The sequence below is a fragment of the Prunus persica genome, chromosome G6 (assembly GCF_000346465.2).
Source record: "Prunus persica cultivar Lovell chromosome G6, Prunus_persica_NCBIv2, whole genome shotgun sequence".
NCBI classification, from domain to species: Eukaryota; Viridiplantae; Streptophyta; class Magnoliopsida; order Rosales; family Rosaceae; genus Prunus; species Prunus persica.
The window spans coordinates 17,105,976-17,122,178 of record NC_034014.1 but is presented as its reverse complement, the minus strand read 5'-3'; the positions used below and the strand labels follow the sequence as shown (position 1 = coordinate 17,122,178).

The 16,203-nt window shown below is 37.9% G+C and overlaps 2 protein-coding genes across 3 annotated transcripts; one reads left to right on the top strand and one right to left on the bottom strand.

Moving 5' to 3' along the window:
- On the top strand, positions 6,897–11,344 carry LOC18773499 (TSL-kinase interacting protein 1). Of its 2 annotated transcripts, none has more exons than XM_020565401.1 (8): positions 6,897–7,071; positions 8,148–8,334; positions 8,550–8,773; positions 8,889–9,127; positions 9,207–9,444; positions 9,859–10,404; positions 10,800–10,916; positions 11,029–11,344. In XM_020565401.1, the coding sequence occupies exons 2-8, from the start codon at positions 8,205–8,207 to the stop codon at positions 11,119–11,121; spliced, it is 1,587 nt and encodes a 528-aa protein (XP_020420990.1). In that variant the 5' UTR covers positions 6,897–7,071; positions 8,148–8,204; the 3' UTR covers positions 11,122–11,344. The 2 variants fall into 2 exon arrangements, with proteins under 2 accessions (XP_020420990.1, XP_020420989.1); XM_020565400.1 differs by having other exon boundaries at positions 10,797–10,916.
- LOC18775127 (pentatricopeptide repeat-containing protein At2g36980, mitochondrial) lies at positions 12,223–14,479 on the bottom strand. The gene is made up of 2 exons (XM_020565340.1): positions 14,284–14,479; positions 12,223–14,132 (listed from the first exon to the last, which is right to left on the bottom strand). Exon 2 carries the CDS (start codon positions 14,115–14,117, stop codon positions 12,252–12,254), a length of 1,866 nt encoding a protein of 621 aa, XP_020420929.1. The 5' UTR covers positions 14,118–14,132; positions 14,284–14,479; the 3' UTR covers positions 12,223–12,251.

Genomic DNA, 16,203 nt, shown 5'->3' with positions numbered 1-16,203 from the left:
CTATAGTGCACTTTGAAACTATAGTCAAATCCCACATTGCCCCTGAAAGTCAAAGTGACCCACTTTGTCCCCTTAGCCAAGGTTTGATATTCCACATTGTCCCCTGTCGTTAGCTCCATCCAAAAGTGTGTCAAATTTTGATGTAGGACGAAATATGGGTCAATTATGGTGTGGAAAATTAATTAAAATAAAGTAGCTCAAGTTGGAAGGAAATCGTGCAAGAGAGGAAAATTCTAATTAAATTTTAATTATGGTGCTAGGAAAAGAAGGAGGCCGTATCGCTGAGATTTTCTAATTGATTGAGGAAGTTTGAAGCAATTATGATTCTATCAACATTTGTATTTAATTTAATGTTTAATTTTATATTTTGAAGAATAAGTTATCTATTAGGAAAATCCCAACGATACAGCTTCCTTCTTTTCTTACTCCATAATTGACATTTAATTGGAATTTTTCTATCTTGCACGATTTTCTTCCAACTTTGAGTCACTTTATTTTAATTAATTTTTCACACCATAATTGACCAATATTGACAAGACTCGCCCCGAATTCCTCGAAACCCGGGATGAATCCTGTGGTATTTCCGACATCATACTGATGTTGGGCCCACTTACTAATGAAATGAGACTTTCTGCCAAAATAGAGTCTCCTCTGAAAAATAAACATTCCTAAAATTTTTAAACATATCAAAAATATTTATAAATCTCAACCGGTAGCATGCACAAGATACTAACGTGCAATTAACATCAATGGCCTCCTGCCTCATAACCAAACATTTTCTAAAACGTTATAGCTTTTGAACTCATTTGTAAGTCCATACACTCGTAACACTTAACGAAACAATAATCAGAGAAGACAATTCTTTTTCCAAAATTCATTTTCCCCACAATAGAACAATACAAACACAATTCAAACAATTTATTTTGCGGCTGCACCTAGGTTAAACCCCAGGCTACCTATGTACCCCTTTGTGAGGGATCAAACCACATGTAGTTCTTAAATCAACACTAAATATTCAGATAATATACGATTATTTAAAGTAAAGCCAACAATTAAATTTAGATTCAAATATCAACATCAAGTTCGACAAGGCATCCATTGAACACTTTATAAGTTCTTTTCCTTTTATCAGTTCATTCCCGCAACCATACCCTATCCAAGGCTATGTTGCCGAACAACACTTTCCAAACTATAAAATCAGACATTCATACCTGTGCATAGTACTCACAAAGCACCCGTTCAAGAATCACGACCCAAAAACGTATCCACATATATATTTAATATGTATTTACATATGTATATTTATAAATATATATATATATATCAATACATACCATCATCATAATATCCAGGGAAGAACAATCCAATCCAGGGATCGTTTGACTAGACCACATGGAGGAATCCTTAATAACCATGTGGCTAGGGACGAGCCGTCCATCTGGGGGACCAGGCTAACCAGCACGCACAGCAGAATCCTCAATACTCGAGTGCCTGTGACAAGTCCTACGCGCACAGACTAACCAGCTATCCATTTTCATGTATCCAAGTATCTATGTCCACTGTTTCCAATTATTAGTATTCAAGGGGAGGTACATATGATAGTACACATCATGTACCGGGGAAAACAAATCGTTTGGCTGAACCACACAGAGGAATCCTCAACAACCATGTGGCCAGGGACGAGCTGTCCAACCGGGGGACTGGGCTCACTAGGATGCACATCAGAATCCTCAATACTTGTGCCACTGTGACAAGTCCTACGTGCGCAAACTACCCATCTAAAGGTCTACGGTAACACCCTGTCAAGGATGCCCAAGTTCGGACATAGCCAAACCATATCTACAGTTTTCTAAGTATCCATCCATTCCAAATTCAGTAACCAAGGAAGCCCACATACCGGAAAATCTAACACCACATGTGGGTATCGTGACTAGGGAAGGTACATATGATGGTGAGGTTTATTACCCTTATATAAATATTATAAAAACAATATTCCCTTCCTTAATTCAATTTTCCCCAAATATTTATTCATATTATAGAAAATAAACTTGCAAGCATATATTCCATAAAGACCCAAAAATAATTCAAATAGTAATCAAAACTTATTTACACTTAATTTTCATAAAATACTGTATTCCACAATTAAAACAATAGATGTTCGTAGATAACCCAATATCACCCAATCCAAATACTTTAATAATAATTAATGATAAATAATAACCTTTAGAGATCTCATATCCTCATTAACCCATATTGAATCAATTTTCAATCAAAACTCATTATGCAAGAAATTCTATATTAAAAGAACGAAGTACACTTAAAAATAAATGTCCACTTATTTACAAATAATCATAGTCAGACCCAAGACTCACTTTCACAATCCATCGATCAAGTATCCCATGCTCATCAATTACATAACTTCAATTATCAAACTAATATCCAAGAATTCCATACGATACAATAAAACAATCTCATAATCAACATAACTAAAATAACAGTCTAGACTCGTTAATAAGGTCATTCTAGAAATCCTCGAAGGGTGAAACTACCTCGGAAGACTCACGGTCAATTGATGGGTCAAAATACCCAAACTTGGTCAAATGGGCCTGGAGGGCGGCCCACGACCTCCGATTTAGGATCCAAAAGTTCCTACGGGTTCAACATGGTTTATTATATATGTCCTGCAAATTTGGTCCAAATCGAAAGGTCAGATCGCTCGCGATCACATGATCGGACGGTTACCGTTTAACATAATCTTTGAATTATTGAACCGAAGCATCTGGGGCTCTGATAAATGATCCGCAAATTCCTACACGATCCTAGAGGTGCCTAGATAAACATATATGAAAATGGAGTCAATCCAACGGTCCAAACATATCAAACCTAGATAACGCCTGATATGCCAAATCTGATCGATAGTCAAACGGTAACCAAATTCAAATCCGAGTATATTGCCGTGCTCGGGACGATATGGGGATCATTTTAGGACCCAAAGGACCACCACAAAGTGGCACACGAGCTAGTAGTGCGTGGGTGCCCAGAGTAAACTCAGTCGATCAGAAAATCTCCAAACCACTGATCAAGACCTATACCTACATGATCAGGACAATGAGTGGAACAACTTTGTTCTCGGACCATGGCCAAAAAGTGACCAGAACTTGCTAAAAACGCAATCAGAAAATTGGCCAAATTTTAAGTGATAAATCGAATTCCAAAACGCAAAAATTGATCCTAATCAACCCAGCCATCAGCTAGAACACATTAAGAGGATAAAAAAGCATACCTAGATTGAAGAAATTGGTGGTCGGAATCGTCGGAATGAGCGATGGAAATTTTACTTAAAAACCGACCTATTTTTCTCAATTTTCGGTGACTAGAGGTGGTGGTTCCATCGAAGGTGGGGTGGGGTAGGAAGAGGAAGTCGCGGTGGTCGTTTTGGTACTGGTCCCATCGAATTTGGTGGCTGGATGCGATGGTGGCCGGCTGAAGTTACGGTTGTGAAATTATTTTTTTTTTGGGGGGGGGGGGGGGGGGGGGGGGGGCCCCCGGGGAGAGAGAGGGAGAGAGAGAAAAGAAATAAAAATCTAATTTTAAAACTGAACTTTGAAATATTTACAATTATGCCACTAGGCTTCCGTTGATTGTAACTTCTTCGTTACAACTCCGATCTACGCAATAGTACCAGTCATTTCCTCAAAATCCTTACGGATTAAAAGTGACCAAAATAATTCCATTCTCGAGGGCAAAAATTGTAATTTCATAATTAAATAAATGAATAAATTATATATAATTAAAATAGGGTCGGGGTGTCACACATATTTCGTCCTACATCAAATTTAAAGACATGGCAGGGTGTTTAAGTAATTTTGTACATGTTAGTTATTTTACATTTAAAAAAAAGAAATTGTTGAGACGGACACCTAGCAAAATACAATTGCAAAAATGAAAAAGACACTTCGTAAGTCACGAGATAAAAAAAAAACTTTGTAAGTCGTGTGATAAAAAATGAGCATATAAAAAATACAATTGCAACAATAGAAATTTTTTTAAAAAAAAACTTTTTAAGTAGATTAATAAAACTTAGTTGCAACGGGATAGAACTGTTTTGCTATTTTCAGCCAATAATGCTATGCCGCATGGAAGTGTTATCATGCGTATCATAGCATTATTGGCCGAAAATAGCAAAATACTGCTATTCCCATTTCATGAAAGTCTTAATGCTCGTTTGGGATTAATTATTTGGGTTGATAAGTGATTTTTCAAAAAATTTGGGAAGTCCAGCCCGTTTGATAACCTATGAAAAAATCACTTATTATTAAAAATTGATGTGGGAGAAAGCAATAAAGGAAAGCAGCTAATGAGTTGCTTTCAATTTTTTATTATGCGGTAATAAAATTTGAGGAGGTGCTAGGTTTAATGAAAATTACAAAATTATGAAAATACCCCAATATGATTTCACACTCTCCTCTTCATGCGTCTTGTCCTTCCCACGCCACAGAGCACTCCTCCATTCTTCCTTCATTTTTTTTCTTGTTGGATCAATTGAAGCGCACTCCTAAGAAGCCACAAGACTCAAGTAAGAGGCATATTGTTATGACCAAATTATTGACACTAGATTTATTATTAATTGGATATGTTGGATTTAACTTGAAACATTAGTTTAGAGTATTTTGAGACAAATATTTAATTTTCAATATGGTACTTTATTTATTTTATGATTAAAATAATTTTTAGGGTGTGATGGAAACATATGTAACAAAAAATATATATAATTGAAAGTGAAAATATTTGTCTTTTTACCAAACATTTGGATAGAAAAGTCATTTCAATATAATGCCCCTTTTAGTCATTATACACAGCTCACAACACTTTCACACTAAAATTTACCAAATACTCATAAACTGATTATTGTACCAACATCACTTTTGACAAAAGGTTTACCAAACGCTAAATTGCTTTCTTTCACAGCAAATCTGACAACGATTATTTTCATAGCACAGTAATACAAAACTGGCCCTTAATCAGAAATTAGGCCTAAGGCCATCTCCAATCATAGGGTTAAATGTAGTCCATGACTAAATATTTAGCCCTCCAAAATATTAATTTTTTAAAGAATAATGCAGGGGCTAAATTTTTCCATCTCCAACCATGTAGGGCTATATTTTAGGGTCCTATTATTTTGAGAAAAACTATGGTACAATGCTCATGCATTTCACAACTATGTATTGTTTAATTTAATTAAACTATTATTTAGAGACAATATTCCATGACCAATAATTTTTTATAATTTTTTTTAAACAACACTTGAAAACATTTAAAAAGGTGACCACATTTATTATTATTATTTTTTAAAAAGGATGGATTTCAATGGTTTGACCTCTAACGGTCATGACCAGTAATTTTTTATTATTTTTTTACAAATTGAAAATATTTAAAAAGATGATCACATTTATAAAAAAAAAAAAAAAGGTTGGGTTTCAATAGTCTGACCTCCAATGGTCATGACCAATAATTTTTTTATACATTTTTCTTAAACAACACGAATTAAAATTTAAAAATGTTGTTGGATGGCGTCAATGCTTTTATTGTCATGACCAATAATTTTTCATGACTAATATATCAATGACATCAACACTTTTATTGTTAGCTGTTGGATATGCATTTGCACGAGATGATTCGTGCTCTTGCTCGCACTTGATAATTTATCTTCTTCAAAAGCACATGCATGGGATCCACAAAAAATTTGGCCTAGGCCAAAGCTGAGCTAAATATGGCCCGGTTGGAGGGCTAAAGGGCCAAATGTAGCCCTCCAAATTTGGCCAAATTTTTTTTTCTCATGGTTGGGGATAGGTTCTGTATTATTTTAGGGCTATATTTGAGATATAGCCCATGACTGGAGATGGCCTAAGAGTGGCTCCAGCGAAGGAGCCCAGCCCGAGGCAAGGGCAGACAAAAAAAAAAATTTCGCTCCAGCGTGCAGCCCAGGCCCGGGTTTGGTGTGGGACCCACCAACTCGGGCCAGCCCGAAGGCCAAACCCGCCCCAGGTCCAAAACGCGGGTGCTGACGTCAGCGCTGGCGTCACGCTGACGTCAGCGCTGGCGTCACGCTGACGTCAGCTAGCTAGGTCAAAATTTTTTTACCGTTGGCGCGTGCAATGCACGCGCCAACGGTAAAAAAATTTTGAATCAGCGCGCGCTGACGCCAGCGCCAACGGTACGCTGCCACGTGTCGCGCTCAGTGCCTTCCGATCTGCTTCTCCTTTCTAATCCAACGGCTGAGGCTTTTTTGGGTGAAAAAAATATGAAAAAAAATTCTAAAAAATTCTGATATTTTTTTTCTATAAATACCTATAAATACCCTTCACTTTCAACACCAATACTCTTACATTTCATTATTCTTCTACTAATATTCACTCTTTTTACACAACATTTTCCTCTTTTTCATCTAGCATTTTGATTTCATATTTTTATGGCTTCTTCTATCGAAACCGGAGGGGCTTGGAGCACAATGGAAGATGTTTCTTTGTGTGAGGCTTGGCTCCAAATTTGTCATTGTCCCGTGTCCGGCAATTATCCGAAAATTTTATCTGATTATGAATAGTCTTGACACGTAGGAATCCGAAAATCTTATCTGAAAATATTACCCAAATTAATTATTTTCATTAAAAAATAGGAGGAAAAAACAAAAAAATGAATAGTAATTGCCATGGCTAAAGGCAACGGGTGGAGACACAATTTACTATTTGCAAGGGCAAGCACTATTCACGTGAATAGTGCTTGCCCTAACTCCACCCTTGCCATGGCTAAGGGCAAATGGGTGGAGTTGCTCTAACAACCTAGAAGATAATCCAAATTCCAAATTCCAAATTAGCCGAAATACGGGTCAAAATTGATGTTGACGAAAAAAGGAAAATAAACCCAAAATAGTTTGTGCTTTCAGGCGGGACCGACTCAAACTCAAAAAGACCTTTAAAATATCGCAGACTCATTCCCGCCAAACATTTTACTCTGAATCTTTCGCTCTCTCTCTCTCTCTCTCCTTCTCAATGCTTGGATTCAGTTTGGATTAAGGTACGCAGCAGGCCTTCATATCCCTTTACATTTTGGGTTGGAATGTCTAGAAATTCAATCAAGTTGTTGAAATTTTACTTTGCCTACTCTGTAGTTCTTCTCTCTTCCCTGAATTTTGGTGAAATAAATCGGCCCAAGAGCTATATATTTATTTATAGATTCAGTTGATTTTTGTTTATGATTTGGATTGGATTATGAGATTTTAGGGCACAATATTTCATTCTAAATCGTTGAAATTATCTTCATTTTGTTTATATGGGTGATGCTCGAAACCCTAGTTCCTAGAATTACCGGAATCAGTGAATATATAATTATATATACTCATAAATACATACCTGCAATTCATGTCCTTCCAACCCAGGCTCACCGGAGGTTGAATCAAATGACTGATTTCTAAGCATTGGTTGTTCAAGACCATATAGAGAATATATTTACACCAAAAACAAAGGAAGAAGAATAAGTCAATGAGTTCAGGTAGTGTATACGGAAGATTTGGGGTTTGGTTTATAGCTGGTAAATCTTGAAAAGTTTTGTTTAAATATGATGTTTGTTATTATCAGCTTAGTTCTTGAGCTTCAAAAATTAAATCTCAAATTCTCAAAGAGTAAGAGGAAAAAACCCATTTAGTTTAGTTTTTTTTTGGGGTCTTGAGGCTCAGTGAGGTTTTTCGTTTAATTTGGAGAATTCTAAAATTTCAAAATTGGATTGTCGATTTGGAACAATGGATCTCAGAGAGCAAAGATTTGTGTGGTGCCAAATTTTAGTTGGCTGGGTATTTTGTGTCTTAGGTTTTGTTTTTGCGCAGGTTGTGGGTATGTAGATGTTTTGTGTTTCTTACAAAACTTATGTTTTGGGTAGAAACTAGTAGGAAACATTGAGGGTAATATCTGTGAGAAAGGGCAATGTAGCCATTATCTGTTCTTGTGCTTAGTCACACCAATTAACTATTTATTGGCCTCTCACCATGGTTCCAAACAAATTTTAAGCAAGCCATTATTGTGTTCCGTAAGTAAATTAGCTCATTCTTAATATCCAATGTTGTTGAAGCCTGACATACTGCATTCTTGTTTCACTAGTGAGAAGGACGAAGTGTGTGTGACAGTTGGCTAACGGTGCAGTAAAGCCAAAACAGCATGAAAACTTCTAGACAAACAAACAAGAGGGTGATCAAGGTTCCTATAGAGTGCAGGGGAGGTATAGGAAGTAGCATGAGAGAACAGAAATCTACAAGGAGAACTACTCGGCACAGCCACAAAGCAACAGGTAGGATATCTCATATGAGTATTTGAACTACAAATTTTTGTATTTTCTTTCATCTAGAAGATTTTCCACATACTATTCCACTTACAAATAAATCTATACAAATCTCCTTTGACTTGATTAGCCTGTTCATTTTCTTGTGCTGTTATGCGTATTGAACTTTCACTTGCAGTTTTCTTGGGCATTCCTTTTAGTTAATTTCATCTTATCTTTCTTAGGGAAAGGTGGCAATTTCTTGGTTGAAAAAGATGAGTGTTTATCACCTTACAGTGCAGCTGATGGTATGTGTCTGGAGCTTCCGGACAGAGGTGTGCAATCTTCAGAAACAACAAAGAGGCTGCCTGTTATTGATTTTTGTCAAGGGCAAACACTTCTTCCTCATTCAAAGATCAAGTTGCAGCTTTTCCCTGTAAATGAAGTCACCCGCATAGGATTGGAAAAGGTTGTTCATAAATCATGAAACATTGAAAATTTAGAACAGCATTATATATTTGCAACATAACATTTTGTCACTTTAATTTCTAAGTTTCGTTTTGTTTTATTTAATTTCATTTTAGGATGGACATCATCCATATTTAGAACTCATTCTTAGAGCACGGAAGAAGATTTCTTCTGTGCTAAAGCACCTTAATGGCAAGTGGGGCAGTTCAAGTGTTGCTCTTGGTGAGCCAGCTCTGTTCCCATATAAGATACAGGACAGTATGTCTAGTAACAGAAGATGGACACTGAATGATGGTGACATTAGCGCGGGAGCTATCTATGCCGCTATTGGAAGCCCAGAAGTTTTTCGCTTAAGGTATAAGGCTTACTGATTTCTCTTACTTGAAGGGAGTATACAATTTAATTTATTTATCTGACTTGATATGTTTCTTGAGGTATGGCTGGTTCTCTACTGAACCTAAAACCGCTGCTGAACCTTCTACATCAGCTATTGACAAGGTTGACTTACAATCTGAAGGAGCACAGAGATATTCCAGGGCTGCCACAGAGAATTCATATGATAAAGTGGGGAAACACACTGGGTTACCAAGAAAAGATTTCAGATCAATCAATGCAAGTGAAACAATAAATGCAGATACTGAGAAGATTTCTACTGGAGCTGTTCATCTTAAGGTAAAATGTTGCTTGTTTCTCTGTTTGTTTGGTCGTTCTTTTTTCACATGTACACACACACACACACATTTTTGGAGCTTTTAAAAATTACTAAGGTGAGTTTGAATTTTTCTTAAATATTCATTTCTGGTGATAATGAATTTCAAGTGAATTTGCGTTTAAGCTGGGAAGCCAATATATAGACATGACTAAATGTTGGATTTAGAATACAAGTTTTGATAATTTTTCAATCCTTTTTCTTTCAAATCTAAAAGCAGACATGGAAAATTTGGTCTGTTGAGTATTTTGGACTTGGAATATTTGTTTTGCACTTAAGTTGCTACAATAATGTGAGTTTTATTTAGAGATTTTTGCAACATTTTTCTTTCATGAATTTTAATGATCTTCTGAAATTTGCTCTCTTATTGTAATTAGGGTGATAGTCAGAGGATGGATGGCAACCATGCTCAGTCGCCACTTTTGGTTGACAGTGTAAGCATTGAAGGCCTACTTTCTGAAGCATCTTTACAGGCTAAGTGCAATAACAGTGATAAAAAACAAATTGGGAAAGATGAAGGCTTTCATCCCACTGAACTAAAGAGTGATTCAAAATCGTATGCGTTGTGGGCTGATTGTCCATCTATAAGCATTGGTGGCCTCCTCTCTGAAGCATCCTTACAGGGAAAGCTCAACCGAATTGATGCACAATCAACTGCGAGCAATGCAGGCTTGCCACCAACTCATCTAATTTCTGATTCACACCAAGGTTTTGTTGCCACCCGAATAAATAGCCCTCGAGGTCCAGGGCCATCCACTCATGACTCATGCTTATCTATTTTGGATGCTGAAGAAACTTGTCATGCATTTCCTTTTCAAAAGTTCTCTTTGTCGGGAAAGGATGTTCTGGGATTTGGTGGAAGTTGTGGAGGTTTCAGTCAGAATGCTGCTTCCAAAGCATTCAAGTCCCCTAATGCAACCAAGGTTTGCTGAATTCTATTCATACATTTCATTATGTTATTGCAATTGAGTGGTACGTTGCTTAAATCTGGATTCATGTTTTAAAATCAGTTGGCTCCTATCATGGTTGAAATATCAAATTTCTCCATGTTGGAAGAGATGTTTTGCATCGTTTACATTTATATGTGGCTAAGACTTCAAAATCTCCAGGGTCTCTTCTGTGTACATCTTATCTATTGATGTATTAATAACCTGTTTGCCAGACCTTTCTAAATTATAGTTGATTACAATAGGGCTATAACATCAGTAGAATGCTTGATTTTCATATTCTCTTGTGTAAGACCATATGATAAGGCTGTTTTTAGGCGCTTTGAAGGTGTTCAAGTAAACAGCTTGTAGTTTGATGTCTATTGCAGCAGGTTAACAGTGTGGCTGGGCTTCCTCAAGACCGTGCCTGTCAAGAATCGGATACAGATATCATGGCTTGTTCACGTGTGAACGACGAAAGAAGCCTTGGGCTGTCGGGCATCAAATGGGTATATTTGAATTTCTTGTTCAAGTGTGATTATTATTATTTTTTGGACAACTTTGCAAAATGGCAATTGGCAAATGGCTCATTTTTTGATTTTACTGCTTGCTTTTGTACAGACTGACTCCTTGGGACCCTTTGATCTTGGCCTGCCTGTCTCCCAGAAGCTCATCACTGGAGAGAGTACAAGCATCAGTGGATTTGTTAAGTAACAAGTTAGTTGGAGACAGAGTTCCTTCTTCCTGAAAATCAGAACATATTTTAATATCAAGTGGATGAATAAATCAACTGGCTGCTGCTTAGATTAATTTGTTAGCATATTAATGATTTGAATAACTCTTTTTTTTCTTTTTTTTTTTTTGGTTGTAAAAAAGACAGAAACATACATGTAGATGCAATATTAATGCAGGTATACGTGCACAAAAGAAGAAAAAACAAAAGGATTTGATACAGCCTCGTACGTGTACATCCAATCGTTGATATATATATATATATATGATTCAATAATTGGCATGCAAGTTTTTAGTTAGATTATCAACTTCTTTTTCAGGGACAGATATTCTTACCCCAAATAGCTAAAACTCCCACAAACTTGGTGAGTGTGAAATTAATTACCATATAAGTTGTACAAAATTTCCAATTAGGGTAAACTGAGGTGCGTTTAACACTTTAGCAGGTACATCTAGTAGAAAAAACCCGCTTCTAACACGTATAGGTATGTTTTTCACCTTTTGAAAAATGTAGATATTTTTCAGTATCTGTCAGGAAAAAGAAAAGGAAAAGAGATCTAATTCCTGTCCAATAAATAATAACTTAAAATAAAATCCATCTTTTATCTACTCCAATTCAAATTAACTTAAATGGGGATATTTATTTACAAGGAACGAAAAAGTCATGAATTAAGGAACTCTTGAATATGATAATTAAAGAATTGGAATTGGATCAATTATTGGTTCGGAGGGTATTGGGTTACAGATACCTATATAATTTTTTTATTATTTATGTATAAGTAAACACATGGAAGTTCAGGAATTGGAATTGAAATTGGAATGCGTTATTAGGGCGGCTTGGTTCAGTTTTTACATTAATTTGAAACAAAGCCGAAACAAATCATAATTATTTTGGTTCATCTTGGTTTGGCCTATATGAAAACCGCTCAATATTAATTTTACAGTATTTTTTGACTTGACATTTTCATCCCACGTATGGATGTCATCCATTTAATACTACAAACTAAAATCCCTAAACCATTCAAATTTGACGTCATCTCTCTCAAAATTTATCCATCTTCAATAGTATGAAGAACCTTTTGAGATAGGTAAAATTCTTTCAATTATCAATGTCACCAAAGCCATGGATTCCTCATTTCAAAATTAATGAAATGTAATATATTACATAACTCATTCATACATGGATTAGAATGCTTCCCAGCTACAAAAGCCGTTACCTTGTTTCTCACTTCTATCCAACTACAACCAGGCATTTTCTTCACCCCTTGATCAACCATCATCTCCCTAACCATTTCTGCTTCCTTCCATTGCCCGCTTGCGCAATACAAATTAGACAGCAACACATAGCTCGTCTCTTTATGCGGTTCTAATATCTTCAGACTTTCGCCCAATTTTCTTCCAAATCCCACGTCCCCCTGTGCAGAGCAAGCACCAAGTAGAGCTTCACATGAACTGGTCTCAGCACTACTTACTTCTGAATACTTATCAACCAGCTCTTTCGCTTCTGCTAAGTAACCGCTTCTGCCGAGCATATCCACCATGCATGCCACATGCTCCATTTCAGGAGAAATCCCATAGACTGACCCCATGGTTTCAAAAAGCACGCGACTTTCCTCTATAAGCCCGTTATGGCTGCAAGTCATCAACAGGCCAATGAAGGTCACATTATCTGGTTTTACTCCATTTTCTACCATCTCTTTAAAAATCTGTAGAGCTTGGATAGCTTGCCCATGCAACCCAAATGCAAACAACATAGCATTCCAAGATACCAGATCCTTCTGTAAAATATCACTGAACGCACGGACTGACCCTTGTAAATCCCCACATTTAGCATACATGTTAACTAAGCCATTCCCAATAAAGACATAAGCATGGAAGCCATAATGAAGTATGATACCATGGACCATTTTACCATGTCCAAGTACTGCCAAGCTTGAACATGCATAAAGGACAGCTCCGAATGTGAAATCATCTGGTTGGACACCGCTTCTTACCATATCCACAAAGAATTTGGCAGCTTCATCCCCATGTCCATTTCCTGCATACCCTGAGATTATAGATGTCCACGAGACAATGTTCTTTTCAGGGGCTCGCTGAAATACAAGAAGCGCTTCGTGGGTATTCCCCTGTTTCATGTAGGCATCGATCATGGCATTCCAGGATACTTGTGTTAGGATTCCAGTGGACTCAAAAATCTTTACTGCACTGCCATGGAAGCCTACTTCAGCATAGAAACTTAAAACTGAGTTCTTTACTTCCGCAGCAGAACTCCAACCACTTTTCATGATAAAAGCATGCACCATGCAACCATGCCAAAATTCTAATGCTTCAGCGCAAGCATTCATCAGAGCACTGAAAGTCCACTGATCCGGCTGACACAAACTCTCTTTCATCCCTTTCAACAAATCCAAACAAGACTCCACTTGCCCATACCGTGCATAACCCACAATCATAATATTCCAAGCTATCTCCACCCTTCTCGGCATCATAGAAAACACATGACGCGCAACATCAAACTGACTAGAGTTTGTTTGCGCAAATAAAAAAGAACACCAAGTTACTTCATTCCTTAGTTTCATCTCTTCAAACACTCTCCTAGCACTAGAGGGATCCAAACACTTCCCATACATATCAATAAGCGAATTATTAACCGGCAAGTAAGACTGGTAACCCAAAACAGTTACCAAAGCATGAACTTTGGTTCCACACCGAAGATTGCATCCGCTAGCACACGCACTTAAAGTCGCAGTGAGTGTGAAGTGATCAGGCCCAGTGTCAGAGATTCTCATTTGGTGGAAAAGAGAGAGGGCTTCTTGGTGAAAACCAAGGTGGGTATAGCTAGTAAGCATTGCATTCCAAGCGACAGAGTCTCTGTGAGGCATTTCTTCGAACAGCTTACGAGCACATGTTATCTGGCCCGACCTTGCAAGGGCTGCTATCTTTGATGTCGTTTGGAACAAAGTGTGAGTGCATGACATTCTATTTTAGGAGTTCTGAGAAGGAGAAAAAAAAAAAACATTAGTCTACATAACCCATTTCATGTAGGAAAATTGGTGCACGTAGCGAAAAAAAGGTGGCCCTTAATAAGATAGATGAGATAAATGTGAAGACTTTTATAAAAGATTTGATTAGAGAAAGACTAACCATAATAAAGCTTTTCTTGGGCCTTGGTGAGTAACTGAGTCGTGAAGTAGAGGAAAACTCATGGTCATATTACAACTTGGACTTTTGACTGCAATGAGGATGTTTGCTGGACATCTGAAGTTTATCTTGTCCTAATCTTTTTGTAAATGACAATTTCATCCTATGTGTACTTCTACCATACTTCTGGCCGGCCACATTAAATTTGCCCGCCATACCAGGTATCCATTCGCAGCCGATCAAAACGACATCCACAAAGTCCAATTTTTCTGAGAATTCAAAGATGTAATGAAGAAATAAAAAAGGGTATAGTCGCGGCCATACTTTTTGAATATAATCGAATATTTATTGGTTATACTATTAAATATATTTAAATATTTAAATAGTATAGTCACGCGGCTAACGCTTTGAATATATTCAAATATTTATATAGTGTAGCTGTGCGGCTAAACTCTTTGAATGTACTCGAATATTTAAAGTATAGAGCCGTGCGGCTATACCCTTTGCATATATTCGAATATTTAAATAGTATAGCCGCTCGGCTATATGCTTTAAATACTGTATACCCAACTGATTCCAGAAGCCAAAGAGTGAGAAAACTCAGCATGGCAATGGCATTGGGGCTTCGCTGGCTTTCCTCTTCTGGGGACAAGCCCATTCGCCCTCTCTTCAATACTGTTGATGCTCAAAATGGCCCGGCCAATATTGAGTGCAACTTAGTGATTAGATGTGCTGAGTCTTCAGCAGAGAAGGAGGTTGAGGCCCTTGGTGAAATGGATTGGTGAGAGACCTGTAGAAGGTAAAAAGAGGAGAAGCAATCGTTAAGCTTCGGACACCGGTGTGGTGCCGGCTGAAGGCTCTCCGATGCCTAAGTCAGTTACAAGTAGTAATTCTGGCAGAGTAACAGTAAAAGTGGGAGAATAGTTCTTGGTTTTACCTGGGTACTGTTCCCTATTTATAGGGAAGTGAAAGTGGGAGCTTTGCACAAAGTTCCAATGTGGGACTTTGTGCAAGCCGTTGTGGTGGCGACATGTGTCTTGGAGATTAGGTTTGGCAACTGAGGGCTTCGGCAGGTGTCTGGCACCTCGGAAGTGTGTCTTCCTTCGGCATGGGAGAAGGCGTGGCTGCCTTGGTGCTAGTCGCTTTGATGCTGGGTCTGCTCGGTTCATTATGGTGTAAACAGTAGTCCCCCAAGTTCGCGGTCGAGAAGTAACTTCTGGGTTGGGAACTTGTGAGTTTTTGTAATTGTAACCGAGCATTCCAGCTTCATTGGGAGCCGCAGGGCACTCCCTAGTCCCCCAAGTTGGCAAGCTAGGAGTTGCGTCAACACATGGTAGCTGGGTACCTGGGTACTTGGGCATGTTGCAGATAGGATGGGAGCTGGGTCCCTAGGGGAGCCAGACCTTCGGGGGAGCCGGGTACTTTGAAAATTTTGGAGACTCCAATTCTTTCATGGCTCCTGCCGTTTGGCAAGGGTCTAGCTCCCTTTTTTTTTTTTTTTTTTTTTTTTTTTTGGGAATGGCCGGGCCATTTGGAATTTTTTTGGACCCTCCATAGCTTCTCCATGGCCCTTGCCGTTCGGCAAGGGTGCAGCCAAATTTTTTTTTTTTTTTTGATGGCTTGGGAGCTAGGCCTGCAAGGGAGCCGGGTCGTTTTGAAAATTTTCGACTCTCCAAAACGTCTCCATGGCCCTTGCCGTTCGGCAAGGGCCTAGCTTTTTGAAAGGCCGGGCCTTCTTGGATTGGGTCTTAGGCAATGGGCAAGAGTTGGGCCCGAGTTGGGCTTCGGCATGTAAGAAGGGCTAGGGTTTGGAATTGAGAGGAGAAGAAAATTTTGGAGTTGCTATAAATTTGCCGTTCGGCAAGTTGGAGGTCACTAAAAATTTTGGGTATATTGTTGCCGTTAGTAAGAAAGGCTTGAGTT